At 38.4% G+C, this 20,445-nt stretch overlaps 1 protein-coding gene across 1 annotated transcript in view; it reads left to right on the forward strand.

Moving 5' to 3' along the window:
* Positions 1–15,960, forward strand: part of LOC121504779 (interleukin-13 receptor subunit alpha-1-like) — a 30,669-nt gene extending 14,709 nt beyond the window's left edge. Inside the window, exons 5-10 of the mRNA XM_041779842.1 lie at positions 3,776–3,963; positions 9,013–9,146; positions 11,279–11,414; positions 11,608–11,704; positions 11,788–11,863; positions 15,277–15,960. Of these exons, the coding sequence (XP_041635776.1) occupies positions 3,776–3,963; positions 9,013–9,146; positions 11,279–11,414; positions 11,608–11,704; positions 11,788–11,863; positions 15,277–15,366 (721 nt within the window). The 3' untranslated portion in view covers positions 15,367–15,960. The remainder of the gene's footprint in view (positions 1–3,775; positions 3,964–9,012; positions 9,147–11,278; positions 11,415–11,607; positions 11,705–11,787; positions 11,864–15,276) is intronic.
* The last annotated feature ends 4,485 nt before the right edge of the window (positions 15,961–20,445 follow it).

Genomic DNA, 20,445 nt, shown 5'->3' on the forward strand with positions numbered 1-20,445 from the left:
ACACCTCCCCCTGGTGCGCCGCCACACCCATCTCGGCGCAGCCCGGTCTACCAAATTGCCAAATTGGCTGCGCACGGTGGTGTGCCAGACGAAATTACCACTGTGCGGGGTGCGCCACGCTCTGCCACCCTGCGCCACCTTGCGCTGCGCCATGAAATTAGAGCCCTATGTGTTGAAGATATTTTACAAACTAAGTATCAAAACATAAACTCAGTAAGTTGAGTCCAGTGCCAGGAAGCAAGAAGAAGGTGAAATATTATCCGAAAAACACTAAATGAGTAACGTGACATTCTCGTTGTTTGGATAGCATCTTTGTAAGCAAGCTAACTTGATGTAGCTTATGGTTTATACAGCATAAAACACTACACTGTATTTCATGGTCCAGAGTGATGCTTTACCTTTTCCACAGAAAGACGGCCATCTCTGGATCGGTATTTATCCTGTGCGCCGAGCGTAGCTCCATCTATTTCTCAAATGATCCATCGATATTTATCCTCCATTTCCCTCTGCGTCGGTAACACTCTCTTTAAGCTTGACGGGCTTCAGCAGATAAAACTGTCTTAGTTTTTTTATGTTTTCGAGGAGTTTGTGTGGGTTTTTGGGCTGAGCTAGACGGTCGTTTACTCGCGGAAGCAGCCTTCTCCATTCAACACGCCATTGTCAGGTATAAACAGAGCAACGAGGTGCGAGCATTACATAGTACCCGACGTCACTTCCGTTGAGATTTTGCGGAAAATTCGGCCCAAGTTCCTCACAGAGAAATGACTCCACAGGCTTATACATGCAAACAAGGAAGACATAAAGAGCCTCATTCTTCACATCGGGATAAAGTGCGCACCATTATATACTCAAAAGTGGGAAGATTTAAAGCAAAAATCTTACATAGAGCTCCATTATGCATGGTATTCCAGTAATTTTTTTAGACAGTACTTCCCGATGCTGTTTACAGTAGTTAGCTTTAGCTTTGTCATGTAGCAGACAGACTGGAATCATGCAGGGACAATTAGCAAGGGCTCCATTCAGACCACATTCCTCAGGATTAGTTGCTCAGTGTCAGTCTGTTTTTACACAACGTTTTTTTTAAAGGCTTTCATGCTTTTGCCAATAGCCAAGGCTGCATTATGTTTACAGGATTCTTGTAAATTTGTCTTTAAAAAACCTTTGAGATTTTTTTCTTCAAACTTTACACAAGCGTCCAATGTGACTCAGGACAGATACGACTTTGGGGGTCATAGTCATTGAACAAAATGTTCATCCCATACTCATAAAATACACCTGAAAATAAACAAGATATCAAGTTTATTTAAAGAAAAAAGTGTTTTAATACATTGTTAGTTTATTGCGCTGTTCTTTTATTGGCAGAAGGACAAAGAGAGATTAGTTCAGCTTAAATGGTCATTGACCTAAAGTTTATTAAAGAATACATATAAAGTTACAACTGTCACAAATATCATCCATCTGTCACCCCAAAAAATTAGGCTTTAGATGGAACAAACTGATTTCAGTGAGTTTCAAAACAAAATAACATTTCTGCCCTGTCTATGGTGGACTGTTTTTAGATATATTTTTGGGCTTTTTATGCCTTTATTTAGAGAGAAGGACAGTGGATAGAGTCAGAAATTGGGAAGAGAGAGTGGGGGAGAAAGGAGCCAGTTTCACCAGTTTTCAAACAGCCAACGCCACACTTCTTACCTAAGAAACAGATTTTCCTGAAAAATTAACATGTTTTGTGTTGGCTATGGTGGCTGTCATTGGCATTGGTTTGACATTGTTCCCAGCTGATACTGGCCCTGTTCACAAACACTGGACATCAGTTGAATAATTTGGTATTAAAAGACATCAGTTACTGACGTATAATTCTGGGTTTCCCATCAATTATCTATACCATGGTGCTATAGTCTAATCTGTACAGTTATAGTCTAATCTTTACCACCATAGCTGTTTTAATCCTCCTCAGGAGAAGAAGCTTTGTTTTACTTGGCGAAAACCTCTGACATTTATTAGGCCCGACATGAAAGAAACTGGTCAGAAGTGCGGACGGGACTGGACCCTGTGAGAGAGCAAAGAACAGCTGTGCACAGTGGTTAAGTTCTTCATCTTGAATAAAATCCAACAGAAATCCTTCTCCTTCAGTCTTAAAAATCATGCAGTCTGTTTCAGCATCTCTTTTTGAACAGTGTGTTTGTGGAGCTGAGGTGATGCTGCGGCTGCGCTGCTGTGCATCTTTTTCAGATGTTCCTCCCTGCTCTAAAGAGAGTTCAATGTACCATATTTAACTTCACTATTCTTTGCTATGATTACAGATAGATCATGATAAATGAGTAAAAATTTGAATTTAAACACAGAAGTAAGTAAATATTGAAAACTAATATATTTTTACTTTTTTTTTTCCTTTTTGCCCAAACATCCGGGCTGGATAACTCCTGCTGTCGGGCCGTGAGTGACACCCCTGCTCTAGAACATAAATGAACATAAATAAATTCATGTAGCAGTTAAATAGATTTTGTATGTAATATCAAATCCACCATAAATTATGGAACAAAAGTAAACACTAATACAGGAAATAAAGGCTGGGACAGTTTTCTAGTGATTAGTTTTGGTTAAAATCAGAGATGGTCATGTGACCTGATGCAGCTTTGAAGATTTTTTAAAACAAACAATAAATACAGTAGGAGTTTTATTATGAATTTAAAATAAAAATCCTTTGTTACGCCCAGCCTAGGGGATACTAGACGTAACATAAAGGTTGAACCTCTCCTTCCTCACTTCCAAGATGAATTTACACAAAAGGGGTCAGGAAACGAGTTTGCAGTCCACAAAATAAAATTTAATGATTTCTTTTTCTTTTTACTTTCAACAAGTTACCTCAGGGAGATGTAGCAAAGAAAAATTACAAAAACACTCTCAAAAATCAAAAACACTTACCTAATCTTAACAAAGGAAATTTATACAAACCTAAACTGGCTCCCTAACCAAAAAACAGGAGAAAACGGTTACCCCAAAAAGCTACACTCCCCTACCTACCGGGACTGCTATAAGTTTTAAATTTTTTTTAACAAATTACAAAATCACAGTTGATCAACACAATGAACGCTGTGTAACAGAGGTTGGCTGTCAGGAACGAGGGTCAGCGTCTCCGCTCCCGCTGTCTTCTTTTGAATTAGTGGCTATCAGCCTCCGCCAGTAGCAGCCGGTGACGCCACATCACTCCTCCAATAATTGGCTGGTGCGCGCTTTCGCCAATCGGGACGTGCCACACCTGCAGCAAAGCTTAAGGTGGAGGAGCAGAGAGCGAGAGACAGGAGGAAGAAAACACACTCCTCTACACAATATGCAACAACAAAACAATACAATACATATGACTCACAGTCATAACACCTTTAAAAAACGGGTTAAATTTCATCTATAGATGTGAAATTGAAATTTTTCCCTCTACAATTTTGTCTTTTATGCTCAGAATTAATTGATTGTCTTAGTTTTTTTTACATCATTTTTTACATACCTTTTAGTGTGGCCCTATTGCTGTTATATATTTTTTTTTATAATCACAATTAAAAAAAATACATGTGTACATCTAATTTTGACAAGTCAGATCAGACAGGGTACTGCGTCCCCCCTCCCTGAGATCTTCTGCAACCCCCCAGGCTGGGAACCACTGTCCCAGTGTGGGTTGACAAAATTGGGCTTTGTTATTTCAGTGTTGAGTCAAGTTTCTAGTTTGTGATTTAGGAATAGTGTGACTGTTAAAATAACCCTTTTCTCCCATCTTTTCTAGGTTATTTGATGAGTCATCACGAGATGAAACTCCTTTGACAGAGTGCTCATTGCACAGATACTACGACAATGTCAAAACTGACTGTTATCTGAAGGCGACAACCTCCCAAACCATGAACATTCTGCTTAATGGAACCGTGGACAACAAGCCTGTCAGGAACACGTTCAGGAGATTGCTTCTAAAGAATGGTAAGCAGCACAGTTCAGATTTAGCACCAAGTTTCTAATGAAGGAAATGTTGTGTTGAAATATGTCCAGCTTCCTCATTTAGTCTCAGAGCTATAGAAGTTCTTCTCTGTCCTTTCTTGGAAATGTGACAGCAGTTATCATGATGGGGAGGAGCGAGTCTGTCACTGTGTGTGTTCTTTAGTAATGTAGGGTGTGACACAATCGAAAACATGAAGCAGCCAGTAAAGAAGAAATAAAATAGGATCTAGTATTAGTGCTGAGGGATATGGACTTGAATTTATATCCTGCTGTTTTTAGCTGAATGGCCAACCTCTAGTCTCGTTTTAGAGATCCAGATCATGAGGTTCAGCTCAGTAGAGCTGGTTGTTTGGCTCCCAAACGGCTCTTCCTTTGGTACCAGTTTGGCCTTTCAAACATGGATTAGACAAAGGATGGAGGAAAAGAAGCTTGGACTCAAACAGGAGCAACCATAGCTACAGTGACTAACATTAAAGAGCCGTTTCATAGAAAAGGCTCATTCTTGAACAGCTCATCATCACTCATCCTACAAGGTTTATCCAGCTGATAGTACATCACTATTTCAATTAAAAGCATGCTAAGGGGCTCAGCTAGCCTCTGAGCTCAGTACTAGACTCCTCTAGACCAGTGGTTCTCAAATGGTGTGGTGAGGCACAATGGTGTGCCTTGAGCCAAGTCTTGGTGTGTCGTAGGAATTTGTACAACCATATGTAATTACTTTAACTATACATTAACAAAAACAGAGCAGAACAGACATAAATGACAACAGAATGACACTGATGAAGTCAGAGGTGGAATAAAGGAGAAGCTGGGGTGGAGGAGGGTTGTAAAAAAGCAGCTTGCACAGGGAGTAGCAAAGCGTAGACAGACTTTGGATATGGCAGCATGAGTACGAATTGTGAATAGCATGCCTGGAGTGCATCAGCTTACCCTCAACTGATGAGGACTTTCATTCGATCAGCTGATCTCAGTTATATGGCAGCGCTTGATTTCATGGCCTGTCTGAACTAAAACTATACCCTGATTTACTGTAACATGTAAGAGGCTATTTTATAAAGATATGGTCTTGGTGCGCCTTGAAAATTTGGCTTGATCTTAGGTGTGCCTTGGCCAATGAAAGATTGAAAATCACTGGCCTAGACTCTGGCTAGATGATGCTAGGAGGTCTGCAGGACTGGGTATTTGCGATATTGAGCACCTCCATGCCCCCAGGCCTTCAGAGACGGCAGAGAATCTTAACAGCATTTTTTGGTCTATCTGGATTTTCTTCCCTGATGAGGCTCTATAGAAGCATAGTCCAGAGTTATCTCCTCATCAGTGCATCCAACTGAGACCATCAACCTCTCCATAGTGATTAACAGTAGGAAGCCTAGGGGGCAGTTTTATGAGTGTCAGACGAGGACTTCTACTTTGTTGTCCCGGTATCAAAAAGGTATCCATATCATTTGATTTTATGATAAGAACTTTACAGGTAGTGTTTTCTTATTGTTAATCTTTTTTTTCTGACTTTTAGGCCTGGCATTTATTAATTTTTCATGGTAACGTCAATACAGTGGCAAGAAAAAGTACGTGAACCCTGTGAAATTCTTAAGTTTTCTGCATTAACTGGCCATCAAATGTGATCGTGAATGTGATGTGCACAAGTAGACAAACACAATGTGCTTATCCTGATACCACACAGATTATGATATTTAAAGCCTTTGTTAAACACAGCCATTAAACATTCACTGTGCTGCTGGAAAAAGTAGGTGAACCCTTAGGCTAATGACTCCAAAAAAAGTTAATTGGAGTCAGGAGTTAGCACACCCGAAGTCTAATCAATCAAAGAAGACTTGAGCCAGGTGAAGAGATGAATCTGCTGATGTGAACCATGCCCTGCAAAGAAGAGATCTCAGAAGACTTTTGATCAAGAATTGTTGAATTGCATAAGACTGGAAGGGGTTCCCGAGTCATCTCAAAGACTTTAGGGATTCACTAGTCCACAGTTAGACAACCTGTCCACAAATGGAGATGACACAATACCATGCATACTCTCCCTAGAAGTGGGTGCTAAGCCAGGCTGACTCTAAATGCACACTGCAGAATGCTCAGAGAGAAAACAAGAACCCCAGAGTAACAGCTAAAGGCTTAAAGGAATTATTGAAACAATCAACATCTCTGTCTGTGGGTCTACCATACGCTCAAGATTGAACATGGCAGGACGCCACTGCTGCTGCTTTCCAAAACAGACATCACTGGATGCCTGTAGTTTGCCGAGGAGCACCCTGGCCACCACAGCGCTACTGGGAAAATGTTTAGTGCAGGGTTGAATTGTTTGGGAAGAACAGGCAGCACTACATATGCCATAAAAAGGGTACTGCATACTAACATGAGAACATCATCCTCACAGTGAAGTACAGTGGAGGGAGTATTATTGTTTGGGGTATGGAGCTATTATTGTGGCAAAAGTATTTGCAAATGCGTACAAAGATCTGTGCACAAATCCACAAATGCGTGTAAAGATCTGCAAATGTGTGTAAAGATCTGCAAATGTGTAAAGATCTGCAAATGTGTGCAAAGTTATGCAAACTTGTACAAAGATCCACAAATGCGTGCACTAATCTACAAATATGTAGAGCAATTTGTAATTGTGGACTTAGTTCATTTTGGTTCAGAATCTGCCTCGCAATTGGCTGTCATACACACGTGACTTTTCATTGAAAGAGTGAATAAAATAATGACTTCCTTATCTCCAAAATCGTATCACAGCAATAAGATCGATAGAGTGGTCTTTAACATTTTTATTTATATAAATAACAGAGGAAGGGAAAGATTGTCGGTTTTGCATGGATACGCTAAATGGCGCTGACCACTGTTGACATTTAAATCATATTATGACGCTAATTGTGGATGTTTTTTTGTAGTGGCCGAGTGGCAGTGACGTGGTCTTCCAATCATGAAGTTCAGGGTTCGAATTTTGCAATATCCTGAAAATGTATTTCTTATTACCTGTCTGTTTTTTGCTGGTAACTCTTATGCACTGCTCATGAATTTAATCACTCAGGCAAGGAGATATATAGGACTTGAAAATTTGCTTCAATATGTGATCAAAAAGACCTGCCTAACAAAATATTCATTTTCAGTCCATTACAGTTGGCACTAAACAGTCATTTTAATATTTTCATTATTTGCTCTGACATCATGCCAGTAGTTCAGTTTTTCAAGTCCTACTCATGTGTGCTCATCACACAGCCCCATCTTCATGATGGTAATCAAAGCAACACCGTCTCTTTTTTAATTCCCTGAGGAAAAAGTTTTACTGTATTACCACACATTTCTAGTGAACTGTCACAAAAACAGACTACAGCGGTTAAAAACGTTGCTTCATTTCTCCAAAAATGACTCTCACACGGCAATGAAACATCTGGCAAACAGTGATGTCTAATGCATGACATGCGTCTTTTTGCCCAAGAACTGTTAATTTTGCAAAAGAGTTCAATTTATTTTGATATCTCTGGAGATCTAGGATCCAGAGATTAGTTTTATATTTATTTTAAGGTTTTTTCTTTAAAGAAAATGAGCAGTATTGAGCGAAACTGTATTCTAATTCAAGTTCACAGATTAAAGATCCAGTTTCTTTTAACTGAGACATATCCAACATAAAAAAGAGATTTCTACCTCCGCCAAGGAGGTTATGTTAGGTTATGTGGGTTTGTTTGTTTGTTTGTTTGTTTTTTTGTTTGTTAGCAACATAACTCAAAAAGTCATGGATGGATTTTGATGAAATATTCAGGAATGCAGAAATAGCATAAGGAAGAACTGATTAGATTTTGGGAGTGATCTGGATCACCGTCTGGATCCAGGAATGTTTTTAAAGGATTCTTTACTATTGGGAGATAGGGCTGATGGTGGAGGTCTGTGCTCTCTGAGTGCTTTTCTAGTTTTGTATATTTTAGGATGTTCTCCTCCCAAACACTTAAAGTTTGGGAAAAAATGTTCTGAAACATTTTTAGCAATCCAAAAAGAAAATTCACAGGAAGGAATCGATAAGGGGATTGATAAAGAATCGAATCAATAAGAAGAATCGATAATGGCATCAATATTGATGAAATCTTAACAATTCCCATCCCTAACAAATTCCTAAGTTTATCCAGGTATCCTACAGGATGATGTCAGGGTGGCTGTCCTCCAGCTGGAGCTCACAAGAAGTTGGGTGATTCAGCAGGACAGGGACCCCTAAACATGGAAGTAAATCTACTACAGCAAAAAAAGAGAATCCACCTTTTGGAGCGGCCCAGTCAGAGTCCAGACCTGAATCCAATAGAGATGCTGTGGAATGACCTCAAGAGAGCTGCTCACACTGAACAGCCTAAGAATATGGCTGAGCTGAAGCAGTTCTGTAAGAAAGAACGGTCTAAAATTCCTCCAGGTACTGGAAATGCTTGATTGAGGTTATTGCTGCCGAAGGAGGTTCAGCTAGTTCTTAAATCCAGGGTTCTTATGTTTTTCCAGCAGTACAGTGAATGTTTTTTTTTTTTTTTTTAAGATTTAGTTTTGGGCTTTTCATGCCTTTATTAGAGAGAGGACAGTGGATAGAGTCAGAAACAGGGACGAGAGCGGGGAGAGACATGCAGGAAATAGTGCCACGGGCCGGATTCAAACCCGGGTCGCCTGCGTACATGGTGCACGCCTTAACCACTTGACTAACGGCGCACCCCAGCACAGTGAATGTTTAATGTCTGTTTTCAGTAAAGGCTTTAGATAGTATAATTGTGTGGTTTCAGGTTAAGCATGTGTTTGTCTAGACTTGTGACTTAGATGCAGATCAGAGCACGTTTGATGCCCAATTAATGCAGAAAACTAGATCATTTCAAAGGTTCACATACTTCTTCTTGCCATTGTATATCATCCACACTCTGTTAACCCATATCTGTTTTAAATCTACATCTAAGTTTGTTAGAAAGCTGGTATTTTTTTCTGCTTACTGTGTTTTACAATAATGTCAGATTGGTTTGTAATAAGTGTTTCTCTGTACTGTCCTTCTCTGTGCAGTAAAACTTCGTCCCCTCGACTGGAACGTCACTAAAGATAATAATTTGTTTGTGATTCGCTGGAGTCGTCCTGACATCAATGATCGATGGACATGGACATATAAGATTAAGTACACCAAGTGCAATGAAGAAAATGTAAGACACAAGAGTACTATTAGCTCAAAACCTTTCTCTTCCAAAAAGCATTCACCAACTAACAGACATTGGCCACTCTGCCTCTAGATTCCACCCTCTTGGACTTTGGACTTATCAGAACTCTGGTGTCTTTAAACTGTTTTTATTCCTACTTTGTGCTATTCTTTTTCTTATTCTTATTTTAATCTTGTTTTTATTCTTAATGCTTTTACCCTTTGCTTAATGCTTTTACCCTTTGCACCTACTGTTGCACTTTGAGATTTGTTTCTAAATGTAAAGTGCGTTATAAATAAAGTTTATTATTATTATTATTATTTGTACATTTTGCTAACGATAATAAGAGCACAATGATTTTGTACAATAAGTATTGCTACTGAAATCTTAAAAGCATTTTAGAAACAAGTTGTCTAAATTTGATCCCTCATAGATCAGTGGAACTTACCAGGATTTTTTAGTGTCAGTTTTGGTGACCCGTGTGAACAGTCTGATGTCTTTTTAACTGATTTTGTCCACATATAAGAACAAATCTGTGGAAACTGGAAGTTGTCAAACCTTCATTTACCTGTCCCGCTTTATCATCTGCTGCTTTGAATGCAAGCTGTCCCACAAAGTAGAGGTGTAAATTTCAAGAAAATTAAAACCTCAATTCCAAAAAAGTTGGGACACTTTGTTAAATGTAAATAAAACCTCATAATCCCATATTTTATTCATGATAAAACACAACAACAAACTAAGACATGTTACTGTTTCATGAAATACATACGCTCATTTTGAATGTGATAGCAGAAACTCATCTCAAAAAAGTAGGGACAGGGCCATCAGGAGTTTTGGGAGAGGAATGTTGTCCCATTCTTGTCTGATGTAGGATTCTAGCTGCTCTGCAGTCCTGGGTCCTCTTTGCCGGATTTTTGGTTTTATGATGTGATTCTACTGATGATTCTACTGGTGAAAGGTGTTCAGCACCTTGACTGAACAAGCTGAAACTGATAACAAGCTGAACCCAAAGCGTTTTAATTCATCTGACCACAGAACATTTTTCCATGTTGCTTCAGTCCATTTTAAATTAGCTTTGACCTAGAAAAGACAGCAGCGTTTCTGGATCGTGTTCACATTTGGCTTCTTCTATGCATGATACAGCTTTAATTTGCATTTTTTGATGGCACGGCCAACTGTGTTGGCGGACGATGTTTTCTAGAAGAGTTCCTGAGCCCATGCAGTGATTTAAAGTACAGTATCATGCCTGTTTTTAAATAGTGCCGCATGAGAGCCCAGAAATCAAGATCATCCAAGATTGGCCTTTGTGTACACTGAGGAGCATCTTTCTTAAACTATTCCACAGTTTTAGACAGATTGGTGAACCTCCAGCTGTTCATCATGAATACCACTTATTTATCCAGACTTATGACACCCTGTCCCTTCTCCTTCAGATGTGTTGCTGGTAAAAAAATCAAAATGAGCTGATAATTTTCATGAAATTCTAAAATGTCTCACTTTCAATATCTGATATATTGTTTATGTTTTATTGTGAAATTTAAAAAAAAAAATGGGGTTTATGCGGTTTGCAGTTCATTGCATTCTGGTTTTATTTACATTTTAGACAGCACCCCAACTTTTTGGAATTAGGGTTGTAGTCTTCAACTTGCAGATATTCATAGATAATCAAACCGATTGACTGGGGTGCACATCTTAGTTTATTAGCATGATACTAACACATGGAAATTGCCTTAAAAAGCAAAAAGTTTGGATTATTACACACATTTTTTTTTTACTTAGAATGATCAATGTTACCTGAGTTCCATTAAGCAAATATTCTTGATGTTTCTATGGTTAAAATAGCAATAAAAGTTTTTTTTTTGTCATTGTAAAACAGTACTCACACATATATGGGACAAGTTCAGCAAAGAGTTAAATGGTACAATTTTGTCTGGCAAAATCAACTCAAAACATTAGTCCCTCTCTTGAGACTTAAGAAAATACATGACGTTAAAAACGTTTTACACAGTCAGGTTTCAGTTCTGTAAAAACTGTTTTGAATGTAAATATGTTGTAAGCTGTAATAGTTAGTCTGCTTCAACAGAATCCAGTCATATGGTTTTTTTATTAGTTGATAAGTGTTCCTTGTTTTCTCACAGGAGCGCAGACAAAAAGGAGGGACGTCCCTTAGGCTGGATATTGTCCCTCAATGTCGGTACAGGATGCAGATTAAAGCAACGCTTGATTACAGTTTGAATGGCATAGAGACGCCATGGAGTGAATTCAAGTACCTTGGTATGCTATTCTGTTTGTTTAATGATTTAAAGTATAAAATGTGGTCATTGAAAGCCAGTAATTTAAAAAATGACTATATGTTTTCATCATTGGTTAACACAGACACATAGAAAAGAATCTGAGACTGCTGGTAAAAATTCCCTTTGCTAGTCAGTTGTGGTGATTAATAGCTTTTCTGGTGTTTTGTAAACAGATGCAGAACCCGATCCCAATGCGATGCTGTATGCTGAAATTATCATCCCATTGATAGTTGCTGGCCTGGCACTCTTTATCTTCATGTGTTACAGGAAGTACGTACCTTCTTCTCTACCTTCTACATGGTTCATATTCATTGTGTTTTGTTTGCCTCTAATATTCAGCGTTCTCTCTGCAGGAATAAGGACAGAATTTTCCCTAAGATACCAGAACCGCGGGACCTCCTCAGCGATATTTCAGACAACAACAACAAGGTGATTGAAAATTTAAGTCTGGCTTTACTGGCTTCTTGTCACATCCTTTCATGTTAAAAGATGAAGTATGGCCTTTTGGCAGTCTAGATTATTTGCCGTATTGACAAGATTTAGTTGAGACTAAGAGTCCACCGTAAAAATCCACAAAGTATATTTCAAAAACAGGTACAACCTGCTTCTCCATACTGAAATGACATGTTTTTGAGTTCTTAGCAGCTCTGACAGTTGTGACAAACTTTAACTTTAGAAAATAACTAGGGATGCCACGATAAGGTATCCAGTTGCATATCCAAAACAGTAAAAGTACACGCTCTGCATTATTTTCTGTGGTTGTGCTATTCTTAGAAATGCTATAGGCAATGACTGACCACCAGGCCCAATGACCTTGCACCTTCAAAATCACCCTGGAGTTATAGCTGACGTCTGTGTAAAATTTGAAGAAAATCCCCCAAAGCATTGTAGCGGTGTAACGGTTCACAGATGTCATGGTTCAGTTTGTACCACAGTCTTTGAGCCATGGTTCGATACGGGTTCAGTTCATTGACGGGGAGAAGACGGGGCGAAATGGAGGCCAAGAGAGAGTAGCAGCGCGTGGCTCCTGCCAAGTTTCTAAATCCTTTAATTATTTTCTCATTTTTTACGGACAAAATATAAAACACAGAGACTTCATCTAATAAATGTTTATTTGTTGAATAACTACAACTAAGAAGCAGTGATAAACAGCACGTAAGAGGAACACCAGGACAACACGCACCTGAACAATAGGATACACCTGTGTACAATGACCACCTTGCGCTCCAAGGAAATGGATAAACTACAAGCCATCATGCAAGAGGTTCTGGATTCAAACAAAAACCTTTCACATGGAATCAGTAATATTTCAATGCAAATCAGGAAAGTTGACTGTCTTACAGACAAAGTTGACCAGATGTCCAAAACAATTGCCTACATGGACCGAAAATATGAGGCAGTCGCTTCGGAGGTTCATGATCAAGCCGTACTATTAAATGACCAGCAACAAAAAATAAAGAACTTAGAACTGCAACTCTCTAAAATAACTGAAGAACGTGATCAAGCTGAAAACAGGTCTCGGCGCAACAATCTTCGACTGCACAATCTACCAGAGAGAAGCGAGGGTAGCAAAATAAGAGCTTACCTGGCTATGGTTCTATCTACTAATCTTAAAATCCAGATTGAGGAGTCCGACATTGAGCTGGCCCATCGGATTGGCATGGAAGGAAACTTTGGCCACTTCGGAAACTTTTGCACAATAAAGGACTTAAGACACGTCTAAAAGACCCTGCAAGACCCTGTACTGATTGACAAAGGATGGCAAGATTTCCCCGACCTGCCTTCAGCCAAAGAATTTGTCAAAAACAGGTTTCCTGACCTAAAGAAATGAAAATGGACCGGTTACTTACTTAAGTCTCGGGTATGTCTTACAATTGTCTCTGAGTTGTTTTCTTTTCTCTTTTTATATTTGCTGTTTTTTTAATAAAGAATGTATTAATTAACAATGAATAATAAATAAATAATAATAATAATAATAATGAATAAATTAAAAAATCAACTTTTTTATTGCAACAAGGAATTTGATCATAAAAAGCATTAATAATTTTTGTGATTTTCTTTCAGATAAAGCTAGTTTTGGTAATGTCACAGATCTGTGGTAGTTTTTGGTATGTTATCCTTGATAAAGACTTAATTACAACTAAGAATTATGTCTTTGTAACTATCTTGGGCTTTGTAGTATAAACTTTTTTTTTTTATTATAGTAGTAATATATTTCCAAGTTATTTTAAGGTAATTTTATGTGAGTTATGTTCAGTGACTATGTCGAGTCTATGTCAGAGTCTGCTTAGGGCCTCACTTTGGCCAGAGGCGGCCCTGCTTATATAGCATAATGTGACCATGTATAGATAGATACTTTATTATTAAAATGCATCAGATTGATGCTTTTAAATATGAAATATTCAAAATTTTCCTCTTGGGGAGTATGCCCCCGGACCCCCCTAGCGGGGTCGTATCCTTCTCACCTTTTACATCCCTGACCCGTTTTCATGCCTGTTAAAGAAAGATGCAACCAAACTGACTGGGAGATCCTTGATCATGCAGCAAGATAATGACCCAAAAAACACACAGCCAAAACAACACAGGAGTTCATCAGGGGAAATAAGTGAAAGGTTTTAGACTGGCCAAGTCAATCTCTAGAAAAAAAACAACTGAAAGAGGCTGCAGTGAAAGCCTGGAAAAGCATCAAAAAAGAAGTTTGATGATGTCAGTGGGTCACAGGTTTGATGCACAGTTACTGCAAGAAAAGGATTTGCAACTAAATATAAAGCCTTGTTCATTTTAAATCTAGTTAAAGTCTCTCTGTTCCAATACTTTTGCTCACCCAAAATTTTGCTGTTCTGTTACAAATCTTCTAAGTTATGTATCAGATCCGGCCGTGTGTAAATACCAGGAATTGAAAGCTGAAATGTTGATTCCTACTACTTTTGGTAGGGTGTACCTGTGATAGTTGGTACAGTCTGGGGTGTATTAAATATGAGACCAAAAAGAGGAAAACAAACCTAAAAAGATGTTAAAGCAACAAAGAAATTCATACTCTGATGTCTTTATGTGAAGTGCTAAAAAAGCCTATATACAGTCAGTGTCAAAAATGCTGGGTAAATATACCACATAGTTCCTTGTAAACAGCCGTTGCAGCGGTTAGTCTTGCAAAATTCCTGCTTGTGCACGTCGGTTAACGACACCAGAGACTGGCTCATGTAACCAGATGTAGCTGGTGATCTCTACTTCCACATCTCCATGCATAGTCTTGTGTGTGTCATTATTAGTCATGTCTTGATAGTGAGGAGAGGATTTGCATGATTTTTCTAAGTAATGGTTACTAGGGGTTTACTGTGTAGTCTGTGCTGATTACATGCAGCTGTTCATCCCACCTAACAGGATTCCAGATTGTGAATTTGGTTGTGATGTGTGTTATGTTTGATATTTAGGATCTCTAGTGGGAATGGATTCAAAGCAAATCAGAGAGCGCAGGCTGGTGGTTGGCAATATTACTGGCAGAGAGACGGAGACACTGCAAAATAAAAGAGGACAAAAGTAGTTAGATAAGACAAATAACTCAGTGAAAAATCACTAGATTTAAAGACTGAAGAGGAGCCAGGTTACCTGACTGGAAGCTGTAGTACACAGGTGCCTGAAAGTTCAACACCAGATGTGTAGATCATTATTACCAAGGGTTATCTGCAGCTGTGGACGTCCATGCGTGATGACAGCTGGGTTAAAACTTGAGAGGGTGTGGTTAAAATTTGACTCCATTTCTGCCTTTGTTAGATTTTTTGGTTTATGACCTGCTTTTGCTTTGTCTCACATATCAAATGATTTTTTTCCCTCTTTTTTTACAGAGTACTCTACACTACCTGCACGTAGAGGAAGAAGACACTTGCAGGATCACTCTGGTGATGGATCCCCACACAGAAAAAACCATCTCCTGACAAACCTCGACAATTTCTATCTGCAGCAGCTCAATATCTCTCACATCCATCTCCTGCTGAGAGATTGTATGACTTAGCTTATAAATCCTGGTGATTGTTTTTGGAGGAAACTTTAGTAACAGGCTCATCAGACCTTTAATCAGACACTATTTATCATGTGTGAGTGGGCAAATGTAGCCTGGCAGATGAACTTCAATAGTGCCCTGCTGCCCTCCTGCATGTAGTTGTTTTCAGACTGATGCAGCTGAACTACTTAAAGTTTTTTTTACTGTTATTTTGAATATGCAGACGTTAGTTACACTGAATTGTCTTTATCAGGACAGGAACATGAGGGCCAATATTCCATCAGAACCTTGTAAATATTTAATATGTTTGATGCCCTGTTATACTAATGCACACCACAATCCATCTTTTTCATAATACGATAAAAGTTTTTGTATGCTATGTACATTTAGAGTGGAAGAGATAAACTCCTTCAAATAACAATTTATTAGGCCTGTAGTCAACCAAAGAAAAACTTGGCCTGAAATTACGCCCTCACACTGACCAATCAATGAGTCATTCAGGTTAAAAAAAAAAAAAAAAAGAAGACCAGACAGAGACAAGCAAAGCAGGAACTCATATTGTTTAGATATTTTCAGTTTGAATGTGTTGGAAGGCTGTGTCTTAATTCATGTGGGTGGGTGTGTGTATACATAAATCAGGGGTTCTCAACCTTGGGGTTCAGACCCCCTTGGGAGTGGCAAGACTCTGAGAGGGGGTCTCCAGATTCCCTAAAAAACTAAAAATATTTCCACTGTTGCCACTTAACATCAATTTTGCCTAATCTTAACTAGTTTTCATCATTTTTCCCACAAATTTTAACACATTTATGCCATTTAACACTTATTTTTGCCATTTTAAACAGTTTCCTCCACTTTTTCTGCCTGTTTTTGCCACTTCTAAACCAATTCTTGACACATAAGCCTAATATTATCTCTGTTAGCCCATTATTGCCACTATTAGCCCTATTTTACCACATTTCACTAGCTGATATGCCCATTTTTTGCCAGTTTGACCAATTTATGCCAATATCTGCCTATTTTTTCTTTCTCAGTTAGCACTTTTTTGTTGGTTTATTTTGATTTTCTTCTCATTTCACCAGATTTCTGGGCATATTTGCCAATTTAAAGTCTTTTCAGACACTTTCTTATTCCCTTTTACTAATATTTATGCCCATTTTGCCACTGTAACCCATTTTTGCCTTTTTTTGGTTATTTTTTGCCATTTTTTTATAATTTTTGCCTCTTCTAGCCCATCTCTGCTACTTTTATGATCCAATTTCACCACCGTTTCCAGCATTTTTTTTTTTTGCCATTATTAACCCATTTTTTTCTATTTTTCACCCATTTTAATTCTTTTTTTTTTAGATTTTCATTTTTCAGAAGGTGTTAAAGTACACAAATGATTTAAAAAAGATATTAGTTTCATTGATGAGAGTGGTTATTTTTTCAGGTTAAATATAAAATATGCATCTCACAGCTTAACTTTACAATAGACCATGATTTTGTTGATCTCCTTCCCAGTTTGGCTGGGCCCCAGAAAGCTCTCCCCTTTATAGCCCCTTATGGACGGACTTGTCTCCACATGACTACTCTTGAATGTCTATGTCTGTGTTCAACCACCTTCAGGTACAGTGAGGGTCCCCGATCCCCTGGCACCTTTATTTTGGGGGTCACGGGCTGAAAAGGTTGAGAACCCCTGGTCTAAATGATCTCAGAATTTAACAGAAACTTTATGAAGCATCAGCCATTATTTCTATCCTCATTATGTTGCACTACAATGACAGCTGACTCAGAGACGATCGGTGTGTTCCTGCCTTTAATCATCTAATTTTAGTGATCACAGCACGATGACTATTTAGCATTATATAGCAAAAAAAAAACACCTCAGATCTTGTCAGTATTAATTCATCTTGATAACTACTAACAGGACTCACTTGTTCCAGCACATGCTGTGCCATTTACGAGTATTTATCAGACTGCATGCAGCATCTATTTACTAAGGTGAATTGAAAAAAGTCAGCTGGTCTGGACGTAATCACCAAAAGACACTTACATTTTAATGAGATGATAAAGGGACTTAGTACTTGCATATGCTGAACTGAACAGGCCTTGGGTGCTGATGCTCTGTCAGAGGGCAGCAGCGACTCTTGGCTTCAGTACCAACATCCTGCCTCTTTATGTGGAGTTTAAGGTGTGTTTTTTCCACATTTTAAACAGCGGAACTGCTGTGAAACAATCAGGATATAACTTTATCTGCGTGTGTCTTTTACCTGGATTAAGCAGCGCTGCATTTCTCCTCTCTCTCTCCTGTTGCACTTTTCTCATTCAGTCAGCTGATGAGAGAATATCGACTGAACAACCGACCAACTGGTCACCCCTACAGTTTACTCTATTAAAGGAGCTATGAGCCTTTTTTTGTCTTGACTGCTCACGTCAGACAGAATCAGCTTGATTACACTGATTCCTACTGTAGCGTCCTGACAGCATTTGGGCTATGCAGCTTGATGTGGCACAGTATATCCCTCCCCTCACCCTGTTCCTATTGTCATCTCTATCAGTAGCATTGAGGTGGGTGAGGAACAGGAGTGTCAGGAGGATTTTATTAATTTTCTTTTACTTTTCTAACTCAAAAACAGCTTTTTAACTTTGTTACACAGTGGTGATAGTTGCACACTAATAATATCCATATCTGACTTAAGAATTCAAAATAAAAGTGCTAGATGTCAAACGAGAACCTGAAATTCACCAGGCAGAATTAAATTTGATGCAGTGTGGACAGCGAGTGTGCAATGCAGCACAACATCTAAGTCTGCTTTATTGGGACTTTATAATAATATTACACATTCCCTTTGATAATACAGAAGGCTCATAGCTCAAAGTGAGCAGGAAACCAGAGTCACTGGGGGAAAAACTGATTTATTTCTCTACGTCCCACAGAAGTAATGAGATGATCTAATGACTTTGTCAGTGAAGTCACATATTTTACATGTAAATGACATGACAGCCTTACATATTTGAATCTCTTTATGTTATAAATCAAATGACATGCCAGATAAACATTACAAGTGAAGGGGTTCCTTCCCATTTATGGCTTAAAATGAATTGCTATAAAGTGCAGAGCAACAAGAATGCAGTGTGATAGAAAAGAAAAGCAGCGTTTGGGATTATATAAAGCCATGCATACGTTTTAGGCATGTAGGGCACAAAAGAATCATTATTTGGTTACCCTACTACTCACCTGGACAGTTTGCTTCCTCACCCTGTCCACCCCTTAATCCGCCCTAAAGGTGTGGACGTTGTTATGTTTTCAACATTGATTTCCCATGCCCCTGGTAAATGCAAGGACATCTAGAGCACGACCTTGGTTGTATCTCATCTATGCCTTAGTGCAGCTGCAATTTTTGGCCCAAATGTGTTGTGAAGGAGATTAATTTAAAGTTATTTTCAGAGTTATGTTGTTGATTTCTATTCAAATATAGGCTATGAGTCATGATTAAGGTGAGGAAAACAGGCAAACCAATGTAAAATTAGAGATTTTACACCCCCGTAGCTGAAATGGTATGATCCTTTTTTCATAAGCAGATTTTTGATTTGGGCACTGGGAGTCCAATGAGGCTCTTTTGAACAATTAGGTGAAAATTCAACTATTTAGGGTCACGCTGACTACTAACATTACATTATTGCATTTATTTATAACTGCTTTATTGCATTAAAATCCCATCATGCACTGTGGTGCTTGAGGCAGTACATTTACTAAAATACATTCATATGCCCCCAGTGATGCTAGATAATGTATATTTTGTGTAAAGCATTAATTGTTTAACTTCTTTTGTAGAAAATTGCATGAAGTTTTTTTGTGTGATGAGAATTTAAGATGTGTTTTAAGTTTCCCTGATAATTGAATGTATTTTTGAAATTTTCTTTTAACTTTCTAATAAGCACTTTTTTCAATATCAGAGATGAAGGTTTCTAATTTCCTCAACTTCCTTCTTTTTTATTCATCATTGAGCTTTCCTCCTGCAGACACCCCTCGCCCCAACCCCCACCCTGTGTGTCTGATGTCTCTTGATTAAGTTTAATATATCAATAAAAGAAAAGAATCACACAAATAGGCTCAAATATATGCTGAGGAGGATGCTAGCATTCTGTTGTCATCTCTAACAGCAACACTGCACAGTTTGTCCTAAGAGCCACTGATGTAAAGCCTGTTGTAAATTTCACTGATTTATGTTTGATTTGATGTGACATTCCTTATGTTATCTCTGAACAGATGTTCACAGAACTTTAGCCATAAAATAAAGGCCAGTAGATTCATGTTGACCCTCGTTGATAAACTCTCTGCCTTTTCTCTCTTGTAAAAATGCAAATTAGCTCAATGTTCTGCTGATCACCTGGACAAAGTTAGCATTAAACCCTTTTTAAATAAAACTGGACTTGGACAAAATAAAGGTGTTAGAGACAGGGGACCCCCACTGTACCTGAATGTTCAGCCATGAACATTCAAGAATAGTCATGTGCAGACAAGGCCACCCTAATGGGGGGGGGGGGGTTAAATAGTGTGAAAGCAGTGTGAAAAGGGGTTTAAAAGTGGCAAAAACGATTTAATATTGGTGCTAAAAACAGGAGGGCCCATTCCCTGGGATATAGAAATTTTCAAGGTACAGAATACTACAAATAGTAGAATAGGTGTGATTTGATGTTAGTTTAATAACCTCATAACAGTTTTGATATATTTGTGTGGTTTACATCAGTTTTAATTTTTACTGTGAGCTTTTTTGCTTAAATTAATTTAGACATTTAATATTTATGATTTTTTTTACATTTTCTGGTAAAATAAGTGGTGAAATTACATAAATCAGTTCTTATTTTATTGTTAGCCTCATGAAAAATTGGTGTGGTATCTACATTATAGGTAGCCTGTGGGAATTAAAAGTTAAAACTGGTGGTATCACCACAACTTATACAGCATTCTGCAGCTAATGATGTCTGCCTCTAATAGGTCAGAAAAGGCATCCTCACCGTGTCTAGTGAAATA

Source organism: Cheilinus undulatus, linkage group 22 (genome assembly GCF_018320785.1).
Source record: "Cheilinus undulatus linkage group 22, ASM1832078v1, whole genome shotgun sequence".
In the NCBI taxonomy this organism is placed as follows: Eukaryota; Metazoa; Chordata; class Actinopteri; order Labriformes; family Labridae; genus Cheilinus; species Cheilinus undulatus.